The sequence below is a fragment of the Mastomys coucha genome, unplaced genomic scaffold (genome assembly GCF_008632895.1).
Source record: "Mastomys coucha isolate ucsf_1 unplaced genomic scaffold, UCSF_Mcou_1 pScaffold6, whole genome shotgun sequence".
Taxonomy (NCBI): Eukaryota; Metazoa; Chordata; class Mammalia; order Rodentia; family Muridae; genus Mastomys; species Mastomys coucha.
Genome location: NW_022196912.1, coordinates 6,854,603 through 6,876,570, shown reverse-complemented (window position 1 = coordinate 6,876,570; position 21,968 = coordinate 6,854,603). Strand labels below are relative to the sequence as shown.

At 46.5% G+C, this 21,968-nt stretch overlaps 1 protein-coding gene across 1 annotated transcript in view; it reads left to right on the top strand.

Moving 5' to 3' along the window:
• Prkce (protein kinase C epsilon) overlaps window positions 1-21,968 on the top strand; it is a 506,175-nt gene that overhangs the window by 305,255 nt on the left and 178,952 nt on the right. Inside the window, exons 3-6 of the mRNA XM_031357603.1 lie at window positions 10,304-10,463; window positions 11,553-11,587; window positions 12,874-12,959; window positions 17,507-17,636. Coding sequence (XP_031213463.1) covers window positions 10,304-10,463; window positions 11,553-11,587; window positions 12,874-12,959; window positions 17,507-17,636 — 411 coding nt within the window. The remainder of the gene's footprint in view (window positions 1-10,303; window positions 10,464-11,552; window positions 11,588-12,873; window positions 12,960-17,506; window positions 17,637-21,968) is intronic.

The window sequence follows — 21,968 nt, the reverse complement described above, 5'->3', positions numbered from 1 at the left end:
TGTGTGTGTGTGTGTATGTGTGTGTGTCTGTATCTGTGTGTGTGTATGTGTGTGTTTATATGCACCTGTGTGTGTCTGTCTGTGTGTGTGTCTGTACATGTTTATGTGTGTCTGAGTGTGTGTGTACGTACACACATGTCTGTGTCTGTGTGTGTATATGTATGTGTGAGTATGTGTATATGCATGCACATGTCTGTGTCTGTACATATTTGTATGCTTGTGTCTGAGTGTGTGTATATATGCATGTGTGTGTCTGTAATCCAGTGTGTGTGTGTCTGTGTCTTTCTGTATGTGTGTGTGCATGTGTATGTGTATCTTTGTGTGTATATATGCATGTGTGTGTCTGTAATCCTGTGTGTGTGTGTCTGTGTCTTTCTGTATGTGTGTGTGCATGTGTATGTGTATCTTAGTGTGTACATGATGTACATGTGTGTATCTGTGTCTCGTGTGTGTGTGTGTGTGTGTGTGTGTGTGTGAGAGAGAGAGATTTCTCCAGTCATTAGCATGTCTGTCACATTTCCTCTATTTCCTCTAACTACTGAGATACACATTTAATTCTAACTAGAGGGGACTGGTCTTCAGGGTACACATCAGTCTGGGAAATGATCTCAGCTCTCTACCCTTGTCGGTGGCCCACTCCCATGTGGATGGAGTTTAGGACCACACAGGTTGTCCACTGTGTGTCTCCAGTGATTCTGGACTGAGAAGCAGACAGACAGACTCACAGACTGTCCCTGACACACCTCCATGATGGTGCCAGAAGGGGCTGTGTGTGTGCACAGGAGACAAACACTAATGGTTTCCCTACCAATGAAAACTCAGTCCTGAGGCAAAAAGCCTTTATATGCTGTTAGAAATTTCTGAAGAAAAAATAATTCCCTTGGAACCAAGTAATGCTTTGTCAATATTGAATTGTCCACTTAGCCTTTACTGTGACAACAACCAAAGCATGTGTAATAAGATGTGACATGAGCCTGCACACGTGGCCTCAGTGCAGGTGACTTCCCTTTGCACAGCTCTGCTCTGCAGGATTAAAAGACTAATTAGGCTGGCCTATCTTGTTGAAGCATAAACATTCATGGAAATAGGAAATACTCATAAGAGGTAAATATTAGCTCGAGATACATGGCCAAGACTTGTAGAAGAGAAAAGAAATGCATATAATTTGTTTGAGTAGGATTAAGAAATAACAGGGTGTGGTAACATCTCGTTGTGCTGTAACATGAAAGAAATCTTACACTTGGAAACAATCGCATGTCAGGACGCATATGTACTTACTGTGCTATTGTGGGTCCTTTGTGGATTATTAAGTTCTTTAGAACCATGGATGGCTTTTATTTTGTGAAAAGACATTTCAATCGAGTTGAATGGAAGGCAAAACTACATAGTAATTTTGAGCCCTAAGTAGATGGATTACAATGTTCTTTACCTATTATCGTCAATACTTGGGTGTTTTAGTCAATTAACAATGATTAGAACTACTAATATGAACGAGGGCGTTAGGGTGGGGATGGGAAAAGAATGCAAAAGAAATCTTAAGAGTTTTTTTTTCTTCCTGAAGTAACGAGCCACCTCTCTGATCAGAAAGCAGCAAGCACTTGATGCAGATCACATGGTGGGTAGATCACCATGTCTGCTGGGTGAATGCCAAGAACGAACCATAAAGACTCTAGCGCTCTGGAAGTTCAGAGAAGAGAGGACGGGCATGGCCCACTCTGACGAGAAAATGTTTCATGCAAGAGAAATATGTTAAAGGATGGGACATTTTCAAGCAGGGAAGGAGAGGAAGGAGAGGACAGGAGGGGAGGGGAAGGAAGGAGAGGGAAAGAGAGGGAAGGATGGAGGGAGGGAGAGGGAGAAAGAGGGGGGGCGAGAGAGAGAGACCCCTGTCTAGAAAGAGAAGAATCCCACCGCAGTGAGAGGCTGGGAGAGAGCACAAAGCACCATGACTTCCAAGATGGTGCCTGAGGGAACACACAGAAGTGAGGGGTGAGCAGGAGCCCTAGGAGGAAGCCAGTCAGGGAGGAAAGCAGACCTGGCAGCTCCTGCCCAGCTCCTGCTGACAGGGGAATCTGTGGTGCTCAGTGACAGGTTGTTTCCCTGCTTCGGATGTTTGTCCACCAGTCAGTCAACCTGCAGCTCTTCCTATCAGTAGCAGCTCCTGACACAGGCAGATCGAGAATGGAAGTAGGCCCTTTGTTGTTCTACCTTCTTCTCCCTTCTTTTAAATGGAGTATTGACTTACATACAGTAAAAATTCACCCTTTCTGGCAAGTTAGTTCTGTGTTTTGGAAGTCATGGAAGCTACCACAAACCATGGAATACTTTGAGCACCCCCAGAATTTCCATTTTGTCCTTTCCTTTTCATGGTCAACTCTCCACCCACCATCAGCGCCTGGTGGCCTTTCCAATGCCTGTAACTTGCCTTCCTCGGGACTCTCACTTACACAGGACTGTAAGTCTGCACGTGGCCTTTTGACTCTGCCCCAGTAGTAACTGAGAGGCATCCACACTTTTGTTTCTGCTCCTTATCTGCTCCTTCTGTTGTGCTGGGAGGATTCCAGTGCACATCAGTCCTGCACTGAGGGGTTGTCAGTCTTTCAGTTCTTGGTGGTTATAGATAAAGCTGCTAGAAATATCTGCACACAGAGTTTTGGGTGATAGAACTTTCATATTATTTGAATAAGTATACAGAAGTAAGATTCCTTATTCGACTTTATAAGAAACTTTCCAAAGTGAAAAGAAGTGTTTTTATTCTGATGAGGAGCAAAGCAGAGGCGGAGAATCATCCCCCAAGAACTTCTGGTCAGTGACATGTCAAGTTTCACTAGCTCTCATGCAGAAATTAACCAGAGTCGTCCTCCCCACAGATAAGGGGAAAGGATTTTGAGTTTTTAAAGGCACCAAATGCCTTGGTGCAAGAGGAACAGGGTCACCCTGCCCTCTTGGGAGACCATAGAGGGACAGCGCAGAGGAGGGGAGAGACACCACCTTGTTTCCCCAGGCAGGAAATTTGAAAGAACAAAAGAGTGAGCTCCTACAACGGCCTTCACCCCTCGGTTACAATGTTCCAGGAGGGAGATTTGATCTGCCCTTTCCAAACCAGCTGCTAGCAGCAGGGCATACTGAGGAGTGTGGCCTGTGGAGCAGAAATGGTCCCTTCAGTCCTTGGAGCCTCAGGACTGAGAGGGCAGGGGAAGGGCAGACTGTGGTCACAGCGTCCCTGTCATCTGCTAGTCTGACAGGCTGCCCTGGTGCTTGTGTACCCCTGAGCTGGATTGTCTGTGTGAAGTGGTGAGGAATGTGTGGCCCTCTGCTCACTCATGCAGCAGTTACCCTCTCTTCTCTCTACTCCTTGTTTCTCTTCCTCCAACCCCTTGTCTTACCATAATTCTGTTGCTTTTATTTTTCTTCCTTCAATCTTTGGACTTCTAAGATTGCTCTTCCTTGGTAGGTCGGACAATAGATCCACCCCGTCCACCTCCCGGGGACCCTGCCCCTGCCTCCACAACAACTTTGAAGAGGTCATGCTATTTTTATTTATTTTCTAATTAGGGGTGGGACATGGGTGAGGAAGACACTCGTTTTCTCTAAGGCTAGCCCTGAGCTCATACTGATCCCCCTGTCTCAGGTCATGTGCCATTGCATCCAACAATACCTTTTTAATTTTAAAATTAATAGTTAGAGTTCAATAATTGCCTTAGCAAAGAAGTAACCCAAGGAAAACCAAAGAGTTAATTCCTTGAGGTAAGGGGAATTGGGGGCAGGCACTTAATTTTAAAAGGCTCTGTCAATCTACAGGGAGGCAGAAAGGGCCTAACCTGGGTGAGAGAGGGAGTGAGCCTTCTCTGCACTCTACCTGTTGCAGCTGGAACCCTGCAATCCCTGGTGTTGACAATGTGGGGTGTGAGGCTTGTAACAGGGTAGGTAACCTCGTAACCATTTGGGTTGTGGTACTTATGGCTTTGAAAGGCTTGGGAGTTATTTGAGGAGGCACAGGATGTCTGAGCCTCTCTCTTCCCACAACTGCTAACTAAACCCTGGGAGCAAGTAGACACCCAGCTATGATTTCCGGTACTGTGTCCCTCCAGCACACCTTATCACTGCATTTGAAGAGTGGGAGCAGAGCACCGGAGCTGCCCCTCTGTGTGCACAGCCTCCACAGTGCTCAGGTTTGCAGCCTTAGATGAGCTCCTGTGACTCACCCTGGACCTCACTGGCCTACTGGGGATTGAATCCCTTCCATTGGCAGGTGTCCAACTTGGTCAATTTCCCAGGCTAGGAGCCTGGGGATGTTTCCGTCGTCCCTAGGGATAATGACTTTTCCTGGATACCAGGAATTCCATCGTGACTCTGGTATGTAACTGAACAGGTAAAAGGAGGAGTACAGACAGAAGGCAAGCCGATTCCTGCCTGAGTGAGCTTTCCTTCTGTGACTTAGCACTATTTACAGTGTGCTTGGGGACCAGCAACCTAAGTTAGCCAGGTGGGGCTTGGGTACGTTTACGTCTGCCTCATTTTCCCACTATCTGGCAATCACTTGCTTTGCCTCAGTTTACACCAGTGCTGTAACCTCTGTTCCATCAGCACTAGGGAGCATACACCAGCTACAGTTTTGGCCCATGACTGGATGGCACATGTAGACACAGCAGAGCTCATTCAGAAAAGAAGATGAAAAGGGTTTCCATTAAACTTGAAATGCTAATCTCGAAATGCCACCAGCATTCTTCCAGTTTGATTACACACTCACTTAATGAAGCATTCAGACCAAGCCTGCTCACAGACCTTCTGATGGATGCTGTGACTCTGGGAAGATACACATTGAACTATCCCTCCCGAGAAATCAGTCGCCGCTTCCTCTTTCCTGTTTTGAACATGAAGGGTTTTTTAAAAATGTATTGTGTGAGTACAATATGCAGGGCATATCTTTGGTGCCACATAAATATTTACTTAATATTTAAAACTCACCGTCATGAAAACAGTGGCACCCACATTCCTCATGGAAAATAAGAGGTGCCACTCTTTTCAGATCCTTCAGGATTTCATTTTGTGTGGTTGCTTTTTGCCTTCCTGTTGGCATTGCCAGTCAAGTCCATGTGCCCAGATCAGGGAACTACAGAAAGGCAAGCTGAAATGAACTCTCAGAGATCGAGCATTCCCCAGGCCCCAACATGACTAACACTTGACCATGTAACTTAATGAAGTTTTATTTAGCTCAAAGTTTAAAAGGGAAGCAAGCTGTCACGGTGGGAAGGCTCGGTGCTTGGCTGCATGAGCTGGTTACATTGTGTCCACAGTCAAGAGTCAGCGTTGAATGTCTGTGCTCGGATTACCTGCTCTTTTTAATTTGGCCTTGGACCCTGGCCTATGGGGTGGGGTCATCTATGCTCACTGGGGATCTTTCCACCTCAGTTAGACTTCAGTGGAGATCTGCTCACAGCTACATCTAGTGATGTGTCCCTAGGCGACTCCAGGGCCAGTCGGATTATTAAGATTAAGAATCATAGTACTGCTCCTTCCAGACCAGTGTTTGAGCTGGCCATGACTTCTCTCTCCCTTGATAGGTTAAAAAACAAAACAGTACAACACAAAACAAAAAAGCAAAAACCAAACAAACTAAATACAGAAACTGAAAGAGATTAATGATTTATGCAGAAATTTTAAGTTTGCAACAAAGGCAAAAAAAAAAAAAAAAAAAAAAAAAAAAAAAAAAAAAGTCTATCCCCTGATACCCGCTTCAATTATATTGCAAAAAAGGGAGTCGGCAGAGGGAGCTCAGAAAGAAATGCCTACAACCTGCTTGGAGAACTGCTCCTTTTTGCCTCAGGGCTAATCCTGCAGTGAGCAAAAGCAGCGATGCCCAGCACTGGTCAGTCTACCCGTTGGTTCTGATGCAGGCAAGAGTAAACCCTCGAATTTGACAGTCCCTCCCACACACAGCCCAGAAACACCCAGGAATCCATGGCCTGACACAAGCAAAGAATTTCCTGCTAGGTTTTCATAAAGTGAAAAATATCTCTAAAGGATCAGTGTCGAGGACGCCCGTGACATCACACAAGAGGCAATGTCCACTTCCTGCTGGTTTTGTGTGGACAGAGAGAGGACAGTGAAGATGTTGATGATGTGAATCATTCAGTGACCCTCCTGCCAGCAAGAGTGTAGTGTTTGGTTGGAGGCCTGCCTCTTTGTGACTTTCCAAGTATTCATAAAGTCTACAAGGAAAGGGATCCCTCCCACCAGGGAACCGGGGCTGACTAAGTTTAGAAGCAAAGACTAGTAGCTACGCAGTACATAATTCCTTTTGTTCTTTGTATAAGCCTCTCATACCTGGTTCTCCACCTATGCTGCTTAATATTTACTAGTGTAAAAGGTACCAAGAGTGTGAAGTTTATGAACTGATTGGAGGAATTTGTGAAAGGTGCCAGGAGTTTGAAGTTTATGAGCTAGTTGGAGAAATTAGAAGGCATGTTTGGAGAGTTTAGGGTTTGGGGTCACTGCTCAGCTTGTGCCTTTGCGGGGTTTTGTTCTATCAGACCAGTCAGGCTCTAGGAGCCTGGGAATGTTTTTATTGTGTGTGTCTTTCCTGAGCTTAAAGACTTTTCCTGGATACCAGAAATTCCACTGTGACTCAGGCATGTAAATGAACAGGTAAAGGGAGAAAAGCGACTTCCTGCTTGAGTTTGCCCTCTTGTGGCCAGGTGTAGTACTGCACACCTGTGGTTCTAGCACTGTGGAAGGCAAGGCTAGATTGTACATTGCCAGGCCAGTCTGGACTACAGAAGCGGACTTCTAGAATGGCCATACTATGGATCTGTGAGTGAAAGTGTGTTGTCTCTCCTGCTCTCCAGGGTTCCTCTGTTCATTCCAGTAGGGTGCCAGTGATGATTTAGGCATAGGAAAAAAAAAAAAAAACTTTGAAAAGGGAACCAGAGAACAGTTTATAAAAAATTCTATCCAGTTACTCTAGCATGCAATAATTCTTTGCTGTTACCCTCAGCCTATTGATTAACACAAGTTATAGTGGGGATGCTGTATACATTTCCTGTGTTCCTCTGGTGTTTGCGCATGACTTTGAATTGCTATAGATGTCATACATCTTTAGACCACTGCATTAATCTTAAACAAGATCTTCCTCTTTGTTGACTAACTTAGCTGTGCAGTGAGGAATATCTGTAAAATCTGTAGTTCACGATTTTAGGACTTTTGTTTGTAATTTAGTGATTAACTTAGAGGTAATTCCTAAGGAATTGTCAAAGCCAGATCTCTTTGTGAATCTGTTCGTGTTTGCTATGTATTATAATATTGCTTTCTGAAAATGTATGTCATGTGCCATTTTCTCTAGCAGTAAATGAATAAATCAATTTCCTCATGGCATGCCAGTAACAAATAATACCATGTTAAAACAAAGCTGTAGCTTATTAGGTACAAAGTGGTATATCCATGGCCTATCGATAATGTTTTGTTTTACATTTTAAAAATTCCTACTAAGAGCATATCTTTTATATTTCTCCTGCAAATATTTTTATGTTTACATTTTTGAGAATTTCATACACGAATACTGTCTTACATCATTACATCATTTACCCCCTATTCTCCATCCCAGCTCCTCTCCTGTCTCCTCCCTGCTCCATCTTAAGTTTCTAACCTCTTCTTCTTTAATTATTAATACCACAGAGAGAGAGAGAGAGAGAGAGAGAGAGACCATGCCATCATAATTTCGTCTCTTCTCTTTCTTTTCATCACTGCCTCTTCTCAATCTCCCCCTCTCTATATAAATAGGCAGACAGACAGACAGACAGACAGACATAAAGAGTGATAGTAAGTGTCCCTGCCACACGGCCTTTTTCATACATTCTTCCTTCTGGCTAACTCTTCACCCATGTTCCCTTACCCCATCTTCACACTTTGTTCTTGGTTAAAGCTTTCCCATCAGTGACCACTCACTCTCCTTCAATACTGCCCGTGTCCTACCATCCCCCCCCCAGAAGGCGCCCCCTATCTGCAGTGACCTCTTTCTAGTTTCCTGGTTTCTCCAGGTACTCCTAGTTGACCACCCAGAATGAGACAGCTTTCACTTTGTAGCCTAGGGGAGCTTGAGTCTCCAGCCACCCTCTAGTCTCAACCTCCTGGATGGTAGGATTGCATGTCTGAGTCTCCATGGCCTGCCTGTTACTTCCCCCATATATCTGAGATAAAATGTAACTTAGAAAGCAAGGCAGATGTGCTCATCAGTTGAAGTAGGAGAAATCTCCAAGCAAGTTCCATTCAGACAGACCCTGTGTGCAGGAGTGACCCTTGGCTGTATTCCTGACTGTCACAGATACCTCCTGTTTGCCTACCTTCACAGCTTTACACAACTTCCCACCAGTACCCATCACTCCTCCCAGAGGTATCTGAAAATAAATACAGTTGACTTCATAGGTGCCATATTGCCCCTCTAAATCAGAGTGAACGCGGTTTGGGACACTTGACTGAATTACCAGGCAGAAAGCTAAGCAGTGAGCTTGCAGGGAAGGCTGTGGCACAGTTATGGCAGAGTTCCTCTGAGAAGATTAGATTGGACTTCTCACCATTTTAACTGCAAACAGTCTCCAGGATGCAAACAACTGGCACACTTGCAAATCCGACTGCCTCTGAGATGCGGTGGGAGCTGGTTTACTGCTCTGTGGCGAGTTTTATGAAAGAAGTAAATGGTTTTTGGTTTTGTGGTTTGTTTGTTTGTTTGTTTGTTTCCAAAAAGAAGCCATGATACCGTGGCTGGAGTTAGATTTTTATAGATTAAGTTTATAACAAACCATTCCTCCTTATTTGAATTGGATTTTTAGTTATTCATTTAGGGCATGCTCAGGGCTAGTGAGATGCCTCCGTGAGTATAGGAGCTGGCTGACATCTGAGTTATATTCCCAGTGGACAGAGAGAACCAACTCCTGAAAGTTGTCCTCTAATCTCCATATGCGCCCTGTGACTGTGCCTGCACATGCGTGTATATATACACACTCATACATGCCTATGTGTGCATACACACTCATACATGCATATACATGTATACACACTCATACATGCCTATGTGTGCATACACACTCATACATGCATATGTGTATATACACACTCATCCATGTACATGAAGAGATCCCTGTGTTCACTCACCAGAGGTGTTCCTATGCCTGTGTCAGGGTAGGAAATGATGGACTCTCTATGCTCAGGCTAGAGCCAGTATTATCAGAGACACTTTGAAACAATAGCCATGAGTTAAAAAAGAAATCCCCGGCAAGCTGAAGACTGGGAAATAAAACTCCGGCAGGCAGATCCCCATTTTCACCATCTGGGGCTGTGTGAGATCTGCAGCTACCAAGCTGCCTGGGTGCTGTGGCGCCCTCAGCACACCCTGGTTCCCTAGGTCACTGTCCTCTCTGTCTTTGGTGACCTCATTAGATGCTCTTGGACCAGTGTTTCTGAGTGTTGGGGATGTTATCTGCCTTCAGTATTAGCCCTCCCTCCTCCTTCTGACCTTGGAGAAAGGTCACTTGCTCTAATCTGAGTACAAGGGAGAAGGCAGAAGTTAGGTTTATTAGATTCTGCTCGGAACCAGGCAGCAAGTGCATTCTGGTGTCCTAGCGGCCACACCATGTGGGCAGCAGTGCAGCCCATCTATTGAGAGAGATGCTTGCAGAGACTCACGGTAAAGAGCTCTGACTCTATTGTCCAAGCTCACATCACCTAGAGGTGTGCTAAGATTGGAATGTTAGACATTTTGACCTCCCTAGACCCTTAAGCTGTGTAGGTTGAGCAAAGAGGACGTGAGGGAGTGGAACAGCTGGGAGCAGTGTGATTTGGGATGGACCATAGAATGTAGGTAGACATGACAAGATGTACATGAATTCTAGGGTAGTGGTGGCGCATGCCTGTAATCACAGCACTTGGGAGGCAGAGGCAGGTGAAAGGTGTGTCTCTGAGTTCAAGGCCAGTCTTGTCTGTAGAGTGAGTTCGAGGACAGCCAGGACTATGCAGGAGAAATCCTGTCTTAACACACACACACACACACACACACACACACACACACACACACTCACTCACACACACACAAAGATGTATATGAATTCTGGCTCTGCCCACCCAGGGGCCTCACTTCCTTCGTCTGATCACTGACACTTCTCAGACCATCATATCCTCCCCCTGCCAAAACACACGTACATACACACACACACACACATACACACACACACACTCAATCCACCTCTGCCCAAAGGTCAGTGTTGGGGTGCACTAACACCACTGTTCTCCTCTCTGCTTGTGTCTTCTGCAGCCCCTAAAGACAATGAAGAACGAGTATTCAGGGAGCGTATGCGGCCAAGGAAGCGGCAAGGGGCTGTTAGGCGCAGGGTCCACCAGGTCAATGGTCACAAGTTCATGGCCACCTACTTGCGGCAACCCACCTACTGTTCCCACTGCAGAGATTTCATCTGGTAAGTCCCCAGAGAAGGAAGGGGATTAGGCATGAGGTGGGAGACAATGAACATCAACCAAAAGTGTTTGATATGAAGGAGAGTGGTGCATGCCTTTGATCCCAGCACTCAGGAGGCAGTGACAGGTGGGTCTCCGAGTTCGAGGTCAGCCTGATCTACATAGCAGGTCCAGGTCAGCCAGAGCTACACAGTAAGGAGAGACAGAGACACAGAGAGAGACAGAGACAGAGAGAGACAGACAGACAGAGACAGAGAGACATACAGAGAGAGACAGAGAGGGAGGAATGAGATTTTCCCATGAAAGCAAATATTAAATGAGGTAATGTTCTTCCAGACAGAAGCATCATATTTTAGGTTGAAACAAAGGAGTGATTTCTCTAATAAAAGTCCAAGAGTGCTGTATATAACTCTAAAAGCTCGATCTATAGTAATTTTGCCATCATTTTTAGAACTCTGATTTTAAGGTTTAAAAGACAGACAGCAGCCATGTGAGTTTCAGGTACAGTGAGGCAGGGATATGGATGAGTAGGTTGGACTTGCTGTTTCCAAGCTAACTAACCTTGCCAGAGAAACCCTGCTGTGACCAAGGAAAGAACCTTCTTGGTGGTTGATCGAGCCCTTAGTCCTAACTGTAGACTTCCCACAATCCTTGACAGGCTTTGGGATGCTCAGGGTGTATGCCAGCCAATGACAGGCCTTATCTACCATCACAAAGCCCTCTCTATACAGGTTCTGGTGCTAGGACTGAGGGAATCACCTTCTTACCCATGAGGAGGGGAGTGTTTTAGTTGACTGGCTTCTGTCCAGAGCAAGGAGGATTTCTTGTGACTTTCTAGAACATTGTTACCCCAACTGGTGTGAGTGTTTGTACAGAAAACCACGTTTTGATACAGGCAGGCCCTGAACCTGCTCCGAAGCGAGGCTGTTCCTGTGGCCTTCTGGAAGATGTTCTTAACCCTGCAAATTGCAGTGAAATTACACTGCTCAGCAGACTCCACAGGACTCAGCACACCGACGGATGGTGGCCAGAACTGTGAAGTTTCGTGTATCTATCTTTGACCTAGTAAATTTCCATCTGCTTTTTTTCAGGGGTGTCATAGGGAAACAAGGATATCAATGTCAAGGTAAGAAGTGCTTTATGAACTTGGCTTTTGGAACCCACGGTTGGTCTAAGATTATAATCCCTTCTGGAAGGTGCATGCTACATTGGAAACCTTTAGAGTCTTTGTATAGTTCTATTGTCCATCTCCTCTAAGGATTATGGCCCCTCTGCTTTGTCACTGCCTGGCTGTCACTCTTATGCATGAATGACACATGCCACCAAAGCATTGCCTGCCTCCTGGCATCCTTCTAAGTGTCACCGCCCACAGCATCTTGGCCACAGCGGTAGAAGGCAGCACATTTTGATTCCCCTCATCTCCCCTGTAGATGTAACACTTGAATGGAGGCTCACTGGAGACTCCTGTCTTGTTTAGGTCCATTGTGTTCCCAATCCTCCTTCTCAGTGTCTCTGAAAGGTGCTCTCTCACCCACTTGTTGGTAGCCCTGGATGCTTCTTGCTGAATCGCTCCATGATTATACTTTGAAATCATTATCAGACACTTGTAGCTTACTTGAGGTATTGGGGATGGCATTCCTCTAGTTAATTGGATGCAATAGACAAGGTCAAGTTGCACAGGAAGGTAGAAAGAGATGTGGTCATGCCCAGATGTGGTCTTCTCTCTCGTGAGAACTGGGAGGACAGGTTGGCCCTTCAGGGTTGAACTTAAGTCTTACTTTCAGCAGGCCTTGGGGGTGGTTCTGCTAATTGGTGCTGTGGTTTGTCAAAGTATACATGCACACAGTCACCTACTTAGCCACCGAGGAGCTGCACTGCTCCGTAACCCTGCAGCCAGAGCTATAGGCCACATTATGTGGATTGAATAAGTTCAATGAAAAATTTAAAATTTGGCACATGGTGATCATAAAGCAGGTTATTTTTTTAAAGCCCCCAAACTCCTGTATTATATTGTCCATCCCCAACATCCCCAAGTAATCCTTGTTTCATGGCCCAGAGTGGGAAATGAAGGACAGCACAGAACCTTTATTAATATCAAGGGCTCTGTGGAGAACTGGGCAGAGGGTGGTCCCTGACCTTGGCAGCAGGAAAGCTGAGTAGCCTTCTCAAAGCTTCCAGGGCCCTTTGGATATCACTTTCGTCCTTCTACACTCAGGAAGCCCATGGTCCCAGTGGCACAATACCTTTGAAACGTTACATTAGAGGCTTGATGAGGGGATTCATTTAGGATAGGACATCGTCAGAAAGGGCCCAGCTCTGATCATGTCTCCATTGAGGCCTGATTAGATCTTGGGGTGGGATCTTGCTGGCCCTGGTCATCAATCAAGCTTCTTCCGTTTTTATCGTTGACAGTGTGCACTTGCGTCGTCCACAAGCGATGTCATGAGCTCATTATTACGAAGTGTGCTGGGCTGAAGAAACAGGAAACCCCTGACGAGGTAAATATTTACAACGCTGGAATTCTGTGCTTTCTTCCTTACCAGCCTCTCCCTTGTCTGCCCCTGATGTGATCCCCACGGGAGCCTTATCTCTCTGAGCTCCTGCAGTTGTCTTCATTGTGTTGAGCAAAAATGAAAGGAGTTGGCCACCGCCTGTTGGCTTGAAGCACCATGGATTGTGTGAGCACAACACTTAGTTTACCCAAGTGAAGCAAAAACCTGGAGCTGAAGATCATGAGGGAAATGTGGAGTTCATTCTACCATCTATCTGTCTGTCTGTCTGTCTGTCTGTCTATCTATCTATCTATCTATCTATCTATCTATCTATCTATCTATCTATCTATCTTTACTACACAGTCTCTATGGAGCTCTGGCTGTCTTGGAACTCATTGTGTAGACCAGGCCAGCCTCTAACTCTTAGAAATCTACTCACCTCTGCCTCCCAAGTGCTAGGGTTAAAGGCATGCATCCCTATGCCTGGCTTTGAAATGGAGAGTCTTGTTTCATTACCTCATTGGAACCCTGAAATGGCCTAATGATAAGTCCATGTACAGGCAATAATCAACACACAGCAGGAACCAGAGTAGAAGGAATAACCCAAGAGTACTTAGGAGATGGAGATTAGAACAGTGTCATTGAGCACTTACTGTGCCCTGGCTCAGAAGCACTTTAACGCATACCATTTCACGCCATAGCAGGTATTACTGTCATCATCTTAGCACAGAGAGCCAAGGAGCATCAAAGTGGTCACAAAACTTGCCCAAGACACAGCTACTATGAGAGAGAGCTGTCTGCATTCAGACTCAGGTGGTCTGGTCTGTCTTAGAGCTTGAGCCTTGACTCCCTGTCTCTTAGCTTAGAAACCAGGGTCAGACTGGCTTTAAGGTAATTTCTAAAACTCTGGGAATGTGGAATTCTACAGTGGAGCTAGGTTTGCCCTAGGAATCAGGATCAGTGGTTCCCAACTTTCCTAAGGCCGAGACTGTTTAATATGATTCCTCAGGTTGTGGTAACCCCAACCATAAAATTATTTTTGTTGCTATGTCATAACTGTAATTTTGCCACTGTTTCTAATTGTAATGTAAATATCTGTGTTTTCCAGTAGTGTCAGGTGACCTATATAAAAGGATCATTAGAACCTCCCCTCCCTGTGCCCCTGGAGGTCGTGACCCACAGGTTGAGAAGCGCTAATCCAGACAGCAGTCCCATTAGTAGTCTAGAAGACCTTCCTGGGGGAGATGGCAGGCGTGCTGACGAGTACAGAGGTCATCTGTGCCCAGAACATGAATTTCAAAGGTGTGCTTCCAATAATTCCCAGTGCGATAAGTACTGCACAGTCATAAGTTACTAGAATCAGGTCAGAGGAACCCTGGGAGGATGAGACACCTGGCTTTAGAGTGAAGTGAGCGTATGATCTGAGTCTCCAACGTGACTTACTTCTACCCCCTTCCTAAAAGGTGTCAGCCAAATGGGAATTTTGCATCCAGGACCTTTCCCGTCCTTGAGTCTCCTCTTGCTTTTGTGTCACCTCTGAAAGCAGCAAGGAGCCAAGGCTGTGGCTGAGCCTTCGGTGCTCTTGAGGATCATCTGAGGCCTGATGCCAACAGCTGTGTGCAGGGGTTGGGGGGGGGCGCGTATTTTGTTAGCAGAGTGTCTAGCATGCAGAAGGCCTTAGGTTCAATCCCTGGCACCACATGGTGCCAAACACGGTGGTGCACACCTGAAATCCCAACGCCAGGAAGATAGAGACAGAAGGACAGAAGTTCAGGGTCATTTTGGGCTGCATGGTCAGTTCAAAGCCAGCCTGAGATATATGAGACCCAGTCTCAAGGAAGGAAGAAAACAGTACGACCCAGCAGCTGTTTCTCCTGACCCTTGACCTCGGAGAATAACCTCCGGTGTGTGGTTACTGTCATTGCTTTCACAGGAGGATGGAGAGGGAGACGGTGTGCTTCCCTGCCTGACTTCCTTCCCGTGGACATTCCATGGATCATTTACGGGGCAGTTCCTGCATGGCAGGCACTGTACCCTGTCCAGTGGAGGCAGAGAACACATAAACCCTGACCCCCGGGTTCTCTCAGGTCTCACCGCCTGGGAACCTCATGTTTCCGATGCTTTCTCTCAATTTGTAGAAGGGGCAAATATACTCTGCCCCATAATACTCTGGGCTTTGCACAATCGGAGCTAAGGTAGGAAGCACACAGTTACCACTTAAATCTGGCACCGGGTGCTTCCTTCTGTCTTTCCTGACAGATTGAGCAGCGATGTCTCCAGAGAGGCATGCTCCTACATGTGGCCTGTATCCCCAGAGACAGATAGTCAGGGTCTCGGGAATTGGGTTTCATGGAATGGTGGGGTTGGTACCCGTCCTGGTGTCTCCACCATGGTCCCTGGGCTTCTGGAGGCCAGCATCCTTTGGTTATCACCAAGTGCCTTAGGTCAGGTGACGAGCCTTTAACTCATTCCATTGAGTCACCAGCTTTAGTATAATCAATGTAGATATACACATCTACACATACACCACAAACTCTTGCAGCTAGCTCCAAGTGCTTCATTTCTAACGTCCTCTATTCAAAAATGCTCTACATGAATAGTGAGTTTGAAGCCAGATTGGGCTCCTTAGAAAGACTCCATCTCAAATAAAAACAAATTATTGTGGTGATGGCAGGTTCCTTGGATGCCTCCTTTCCCGCCGTGAGCCCTTGGCCAGGTACTTGTCTTGTGTCAGTCTGTGTACTCTGTGCTGGTGCATTGAACAGGAATGCCCTGTCTTCCTGTTGCCTTAGCTTTTGTCTGCTTTTGAGTCTTGAAATTCTCTTCTATATGCACTTACATACTCCCGTGGGCATGTCTACTTGTTACTGTGCTATCTTGGTGTTTGTGTCTCCATATGACTCTGGCATGTCCTTGTATGTTTCTCACCATCTCATTATCTTCTCGATGTTCTGATACCTTGGAACCCTTGTTGATCCCAGCTGAGATTCGTGCAGCCGTCTCCCACCCCATAATGGCCTCCTGATCACCTGGGTCAACTTCCCTACCTCTTCACCTTGGTCTGCCATTCATACCTTTATTAATTATTCCTGGTAGGTTAGCTTCTCTTCTCACATTTGTCTACCATATCTTCACAACTGCAGGAATAGAGTGGACAGTGACCTCATCTGGTCTTAGGAGTCAGAAAGGGACATGTGTGGTTGACACACACAACATTTGTATGCCATAAATCTAAGGTGGGTGGGCACAATTCTTCTCAATAATCCTGGAAAACATGTACTCTGACAGGACTCTAATGGATAGCCACAGATGAGAGAGGTATTTAGTAGTGTTCTGGGTCCATGGGAGGACAACCATTTCTTGGAGATGGACAACGGGGGACAACATAGGCATGGTTTCATATCCATACCCTAACCAGTGTTTGTATGCAGCTCTCATTTTCATGAATCCTCCAAGGGAACCTTTCCATGTCACAGTCACCTGATGATCCAAGGCACCCTATGCACTACCTCCTTCCTGTTTCCTAGGGTCAGAAGTGCATCTTTCTTCCCAGGCTTTTCTGCCCTGTCTGGGAAGGGTTGGTTCATGTGGCTGCCTCACCAGGTGGGCAGGGAGTAGCTCCAGAGAGGTTCTGAGAAGACTCAGGAAGTGAAGCTGTGCTGACTCTCGGCTCTGTAGAAACCTTCATATTCCCAAGCTTCTCCTCCATGAGTTTGCTGACCTTACTATTCTATGACATCAGGTGGGGGAGAGAGACTGTCCTTACATTCCAGATGAGCAATCTGAGATCCCAGGGAACCAGGAAACCCAAGGCTGAGCCACTGCCCAGACACCCAGAGCTGAGCCACTGCCCAGATACCTGAGTTTCTGTTCAATGTTCTCTCTGTCTATTCTTTCTCATACCTTTCTACTTTCCACTAATGAGAAAGTAGCAGTAGAGTTGATTAGAGCCCCGAGCTCTGAAATCACATGCATGGGGACATGGGCATGTCTTTGCATTTCTTGAAATGTTCTGAAATGTTTCTGAATCCTACAGTGTTTTCATTTCCTTGTCTTTGAAGTGGAGGAACCAGTAGCCCCACCACCATGGAGAGTTTAAGGCAGTAGTGCCTTAACTCAGTGACTTGTGGCCATCGATGTATTGGCCATCTTCCTCTTCCATACTGTGCAGTGGACATGAGCTACTTTATGGGATCTTCGGTTTCATCTTAAGCTGCTGGGAACTTCTTTTTCTGACTAGACCTCTGTGCACAAAGCAATGTTGATGGCATCCAGTGACATCTTGTGACTGATTCAGTGTGAGGTGCTCATTGCTCATTGTCTGTTATGATCATGTAGAGGGCTGAAGTCTTGGAGTGTACATGGGAAGAGGTCTAGTCTTGCCTGTGAATTAGGAAGTGAAAGCTGGTCCAGAGGAGAGGTTCCCTTCGTGGACCTGCAATGATTTGTGCCTTCAGAGGATGGGATTCTCTAAGAATCCATTCAGGAACCTAGGGAGCAGTGAGCTCCCCAGAGGAGCTGAGTGCTGATAGTGTGTCTTCCTGTCCCTGCAGGTGGGCTCCCAACGATTCAGCGTCAACATGCCCCACAAGTTTGGGATCCACAACTACAAGGTCCCCACATTCTGTGACCACTGTGGGTCCCTGCTCTGGGGCCTCTTGCGGCAGGGCTTGCAGTGTAAAGGTGAGTCTCTCCTGACCCTCAGCCCAATATCCATGTCTCCCTCCCTTTATTTCTCCCTTCTGCAAAAAGCGTTCTGTCCTGGTAGCATTCCTTTCTAAAGTGGGTTCCAGATTTGGCTGGAGCATTGGCCACATACCCTTGATAAGCCGTTGTCTCCTGACCATTTGCCTGTTGAGACCTCTCTTGGAAGAAAGTGGCCAGGAGTGTGGAGGACACATGACAAGGAAGATGTGGCTGTGCTTCATAAAGTAGCTGTAAACTGGGAGAAACCAAATGGAAGATTTAAAGAAGAGAGACACTGGCCCTGAAGGGAGGGCATAGGTTTTGAAGAATAATGAAGGAGTGGGTTTAAGTCTGTGGTTTTCTCTGTCTAGCCTTTGCTCAGAGTTGACTCTTGGAGAAAGTCACACTAGGGCACTGTCACCTGTGATCTCACTGATCCTCCATGGGCTGTACATAGATGACCACATCCCCATGGCAGAAACTGAGGCACAGAAATAAAGTAACATGTACATGGCCACACGGCTTAGTAACAGAAACAAAACCCCATCTTGGGTTCCTCCCTCTGCCCCTGCTATGCGACCTCCAAACTGTCTATTCTAATGAGTGCTGGGTAGCCCCAGTGATAGCACACCAGTGTGACATGTGAAAACATACTCAAGGAGCCTAAGCAAAGATAGGATCCAGTGTGCCCACACTGTCAGACAACCGTAAACAATGTAAGATGTTTTCATGAAGAGTATTTTTAAATTAGGTTTTATTTTCTCTCCTGACTTTATGAATAATAATAACCACCTTTTAATAAATGTAGTATAAGGAAGTAAGCAAGATATGGACACACTGATCACTGAAGGGATTTTGCTAAGACATTATGGACATTGTAAATTATGGTTGCTATAAAAATAAAGGAGAATAACAATGTTAAAAAGAGGATGAATTCACAGACTAGAGTGTCTAGACCAGCCATAAAGACAAAGGCACAGTCTATGGAAGAGGAGCTGTGAAAGGGAGGCCAGGGCTGGGGACAAAATGACAAAATTTAGCTGGGGATGGGTTGATTAACTTGAGTGTATCCTTGGAACAAGGAGCCATCTTGTTGCTGGCCATTCTTGCTGGCAGATGGGTTGGCTTAGCATTTCCAATCATCAGTAGGAATAGCTGTAGAGATGTCGCCCGCTGCCTGAGGACCTCAGGTGTGAGGAGAGAGTCAAAGGTGGACCTTTTAGAGCCAGGGATGGTTGATTCTAGCATAAGCTGCAAAGGCCACAGGAAGGAAGGACCACAAGGGTAGGAGGGACGTAGCAAAGATTAGTGGGAAACACACCCCCCCCAATCACTTTGTGAGAGTAGAGAGAGTGAGAACCAGAGATGAATATGCTCCTAAGAGTATCCAAGCCTGGTGGTGGCACACACATTTAATCCCAGCATTCAGGAGGCAGAGGCAGGCCGGTCTCTGTGAGTTCAAATCCAGCCTCGGTCTGTAAAGCGAGTTCCATGACAGCCAGGGCTACACAAAGAACACCCCCCACACACACTCTCTGTCTCTCTGTCTGTCTCTGTCTGTCTCTGTCTCTGTCTCTTTCTCTCTCTCTCTCTCTCTCTCTCTCTCTCACACACACACACACACACACACACACACACACACACAGATTTTATCTAGGCATGAGTTCCTAGAGAGAAAGCTCTTGGCTACCACAGGAGGGACACAGCAATGGCACCTCAAGCTCAGTGGTCCAGAGTGAGAATGTGTAGGCAATGTTTCAGAGTGTTTTAGACAGCCAGAAGGAAGATGATAATGAAGGAGAGACAGAGACAAAAGAGAGGGGAGACTTAGTGTAGCCACAGACCTATGCGGGGTCCCCATGGTGCTCTGCCCTGCTCTCCTGCTCAGCAGGCTCCACCAGGTTTCACCATTGCAAGCATGCTGTTAGCTGTCCTGGCTAGAGCTCAGCTCCCCTGTTACAGATGGCCCATGGGAAGCTCTATGGGCTCAGCTCTGGGGCCAGTCTTACTGGGAACAGGTTCTAGTGTTCAGGAAGACAGGTTTCTCAAGAGCTTGAGTCTAGACAGATGGACCTGTGACATTGTGCTGGCCACATGGGTACAAGCATCACACATTTGCCCTCTCAGGTTCTGACCCTTTGTCAGTCAGGGGTTGTGGGGGCGGGAGGAGGGAGGACAGTTGTATCTTGCATTACTTAGAGGCAGGGATTTGGCTAAGAAATGTGACTAAGAGGCCATGCTGCTATTATGCAAACTTCACTGAACATACTATACCAACAGGCAGCAGTGATGCCCCAAGTGACATCATCTTCTAGGATCATCGTTGTCTGCGTTGCCTGTGGTCAGAGAGTGAAGGGAATGTTGTGCGCCATGTTACATTGCTTCTGTTGAATGACAGGGAAGCAAAAAATGTATATAATGGGCACACAACCAGGAACGTGTCGGGGACTGGCCTCTGGCCTTTGGGCTGGCCTTTCCCTGACCTTCTTACAGAAGGACCAGGCCTATACGACTAGTGAGTAGTTGAGCTGCTCAAGCACAGCCAGGAAAACACTGGCTCAAAGCAGGCAGACAGACAGACTCATTCCTTTCTTTGTCTGCGGTTCCAGGATGAGCACGGTCTGAGGCCCTTGGTATAGGCTCTTGCTCTATAGAGCGTAACAGCCATTATCCATAGCCTAGAAAGGGGCTTTTGAAGTTCAGGTTACCACTGATGTGTAACCTGATGAGTGTGCCATCTATCCATAGGCCATTTAAATCCTATCATCACCTACTGCCTAAGCACTCCACTCACACATCAGTCCCGCCACCCCAGAGTCAAAAGATACCAAGAGACAGTTTCCTGAAGAAGCCAGAGCTCTTTCACAGGCTGCAGTCTGACCTGCATGGCTCTGCCAAAGCCCTGTGCTTCACCATGCCTGTCAAGGATCCTCTGACTGTACCACTGCCATGCACCGAGGCAAGGGGAATGTGTGCTTTGGGAATGGCTAGCTTGGAGGGTCTTCCCTGGCCCCAGACTCTCTGACTCCATCTTAGTAAGTCCTGTGGTCCCAGTCTCACCGTGCCTACAGGAGGTGACAGACACTGGCAGAATTGTTGAGAAGCTGTGGTTTGTAGACTGCAGGCTATGGCTTGGGAGAGCCCCTCATGGTCCTGGTTTGGTTACTGCCTGGTAGGGGGACTGCAGATCACCATCTTCCCCTCGGCCTTCTGGGGTAATAGAGTTAATGCGGCCACACAAGTCAGAGGGCAGCTATGCACAGAGCCACAAAGAGAGACAAGTCACCCTTCCTCCTCCCCTTCCTCCTTCTCCTCCATGTTTTTCTGAGACAAGGTCTCCGTAGTAGCTCAGTCTAGCTTGTAACTTGCAATCCCTCCTGTTTCAACTCCTAAGGGTTAGGATTACAGGCAAATACATCTGCCTCTGCTTCCCTTTTATACAAAAGTATTTTGGATATTCAGAAACATAAAAGAACTTTCCCCCTCATTTCCAAAATTCAGATTTTTGTTACTTTTAAACCACTAGACTCCACGTCATAACTTTTTTTCATTTTTGTTTTTAGAATTAAATGTGTGCCAGTAATCTAAAGATGTGCCTCCTTCCTGGAAACTGGCCAAGTGAGACTTAGACAAAGTGCCGCCCTTTAGGATGTCTTTGTCCTTCTACCTGAGACCTAACTGCTATGAAAGCATTCACTCTAGCTCCCCCCAAGCCTTTCTGTGTGCATCCTGCTCACCTGCAATAGCCAGCTCAGCCAACACAAAGCCTTCTTACAGCCCACGCAGGCCCAATTACCTCTTTAGCTGTGGCTCTGTGGCCATCTTCAGAAGGTCAGCTTGCTCTAAAATGGTATTTACAAGGCTTTCCCTTCTTATTGTGAGCTTCTCTCTAATATCAGCTTGGGAAAGGTGAACATAGAAATACCTACACACACACACACACACACACACACACACACACATACACACACGCACGCACATGCACACACACACCCACACATACACACATGCCGTTTGTAGAGAATAATACAGACGGTGTAGGTCCGTGTGCCCTCCCTGCACATAGTGAGTGCTCAGCTCACCAGGAATGCAAGCTACATGACAGAGTGAGAGTGGCGCTTTAAAATAAATAAGAGCCCACCAAGGCAAAGTGACTTGTTTATTTGAACCTATTTTCATCTCTAAGAAGCCAGTTCAAATGAATTGTTATCAGGAAGTTCAGGGCTATGAGTGGGGTGGGGTGCAGTTTGGGGCTGACAGCATTATTTGGAATTCCCTCATAGCCTCCCTCCCTCCCTCCCTCCATCCCTCCCTCCCCCTCCCTCCCTC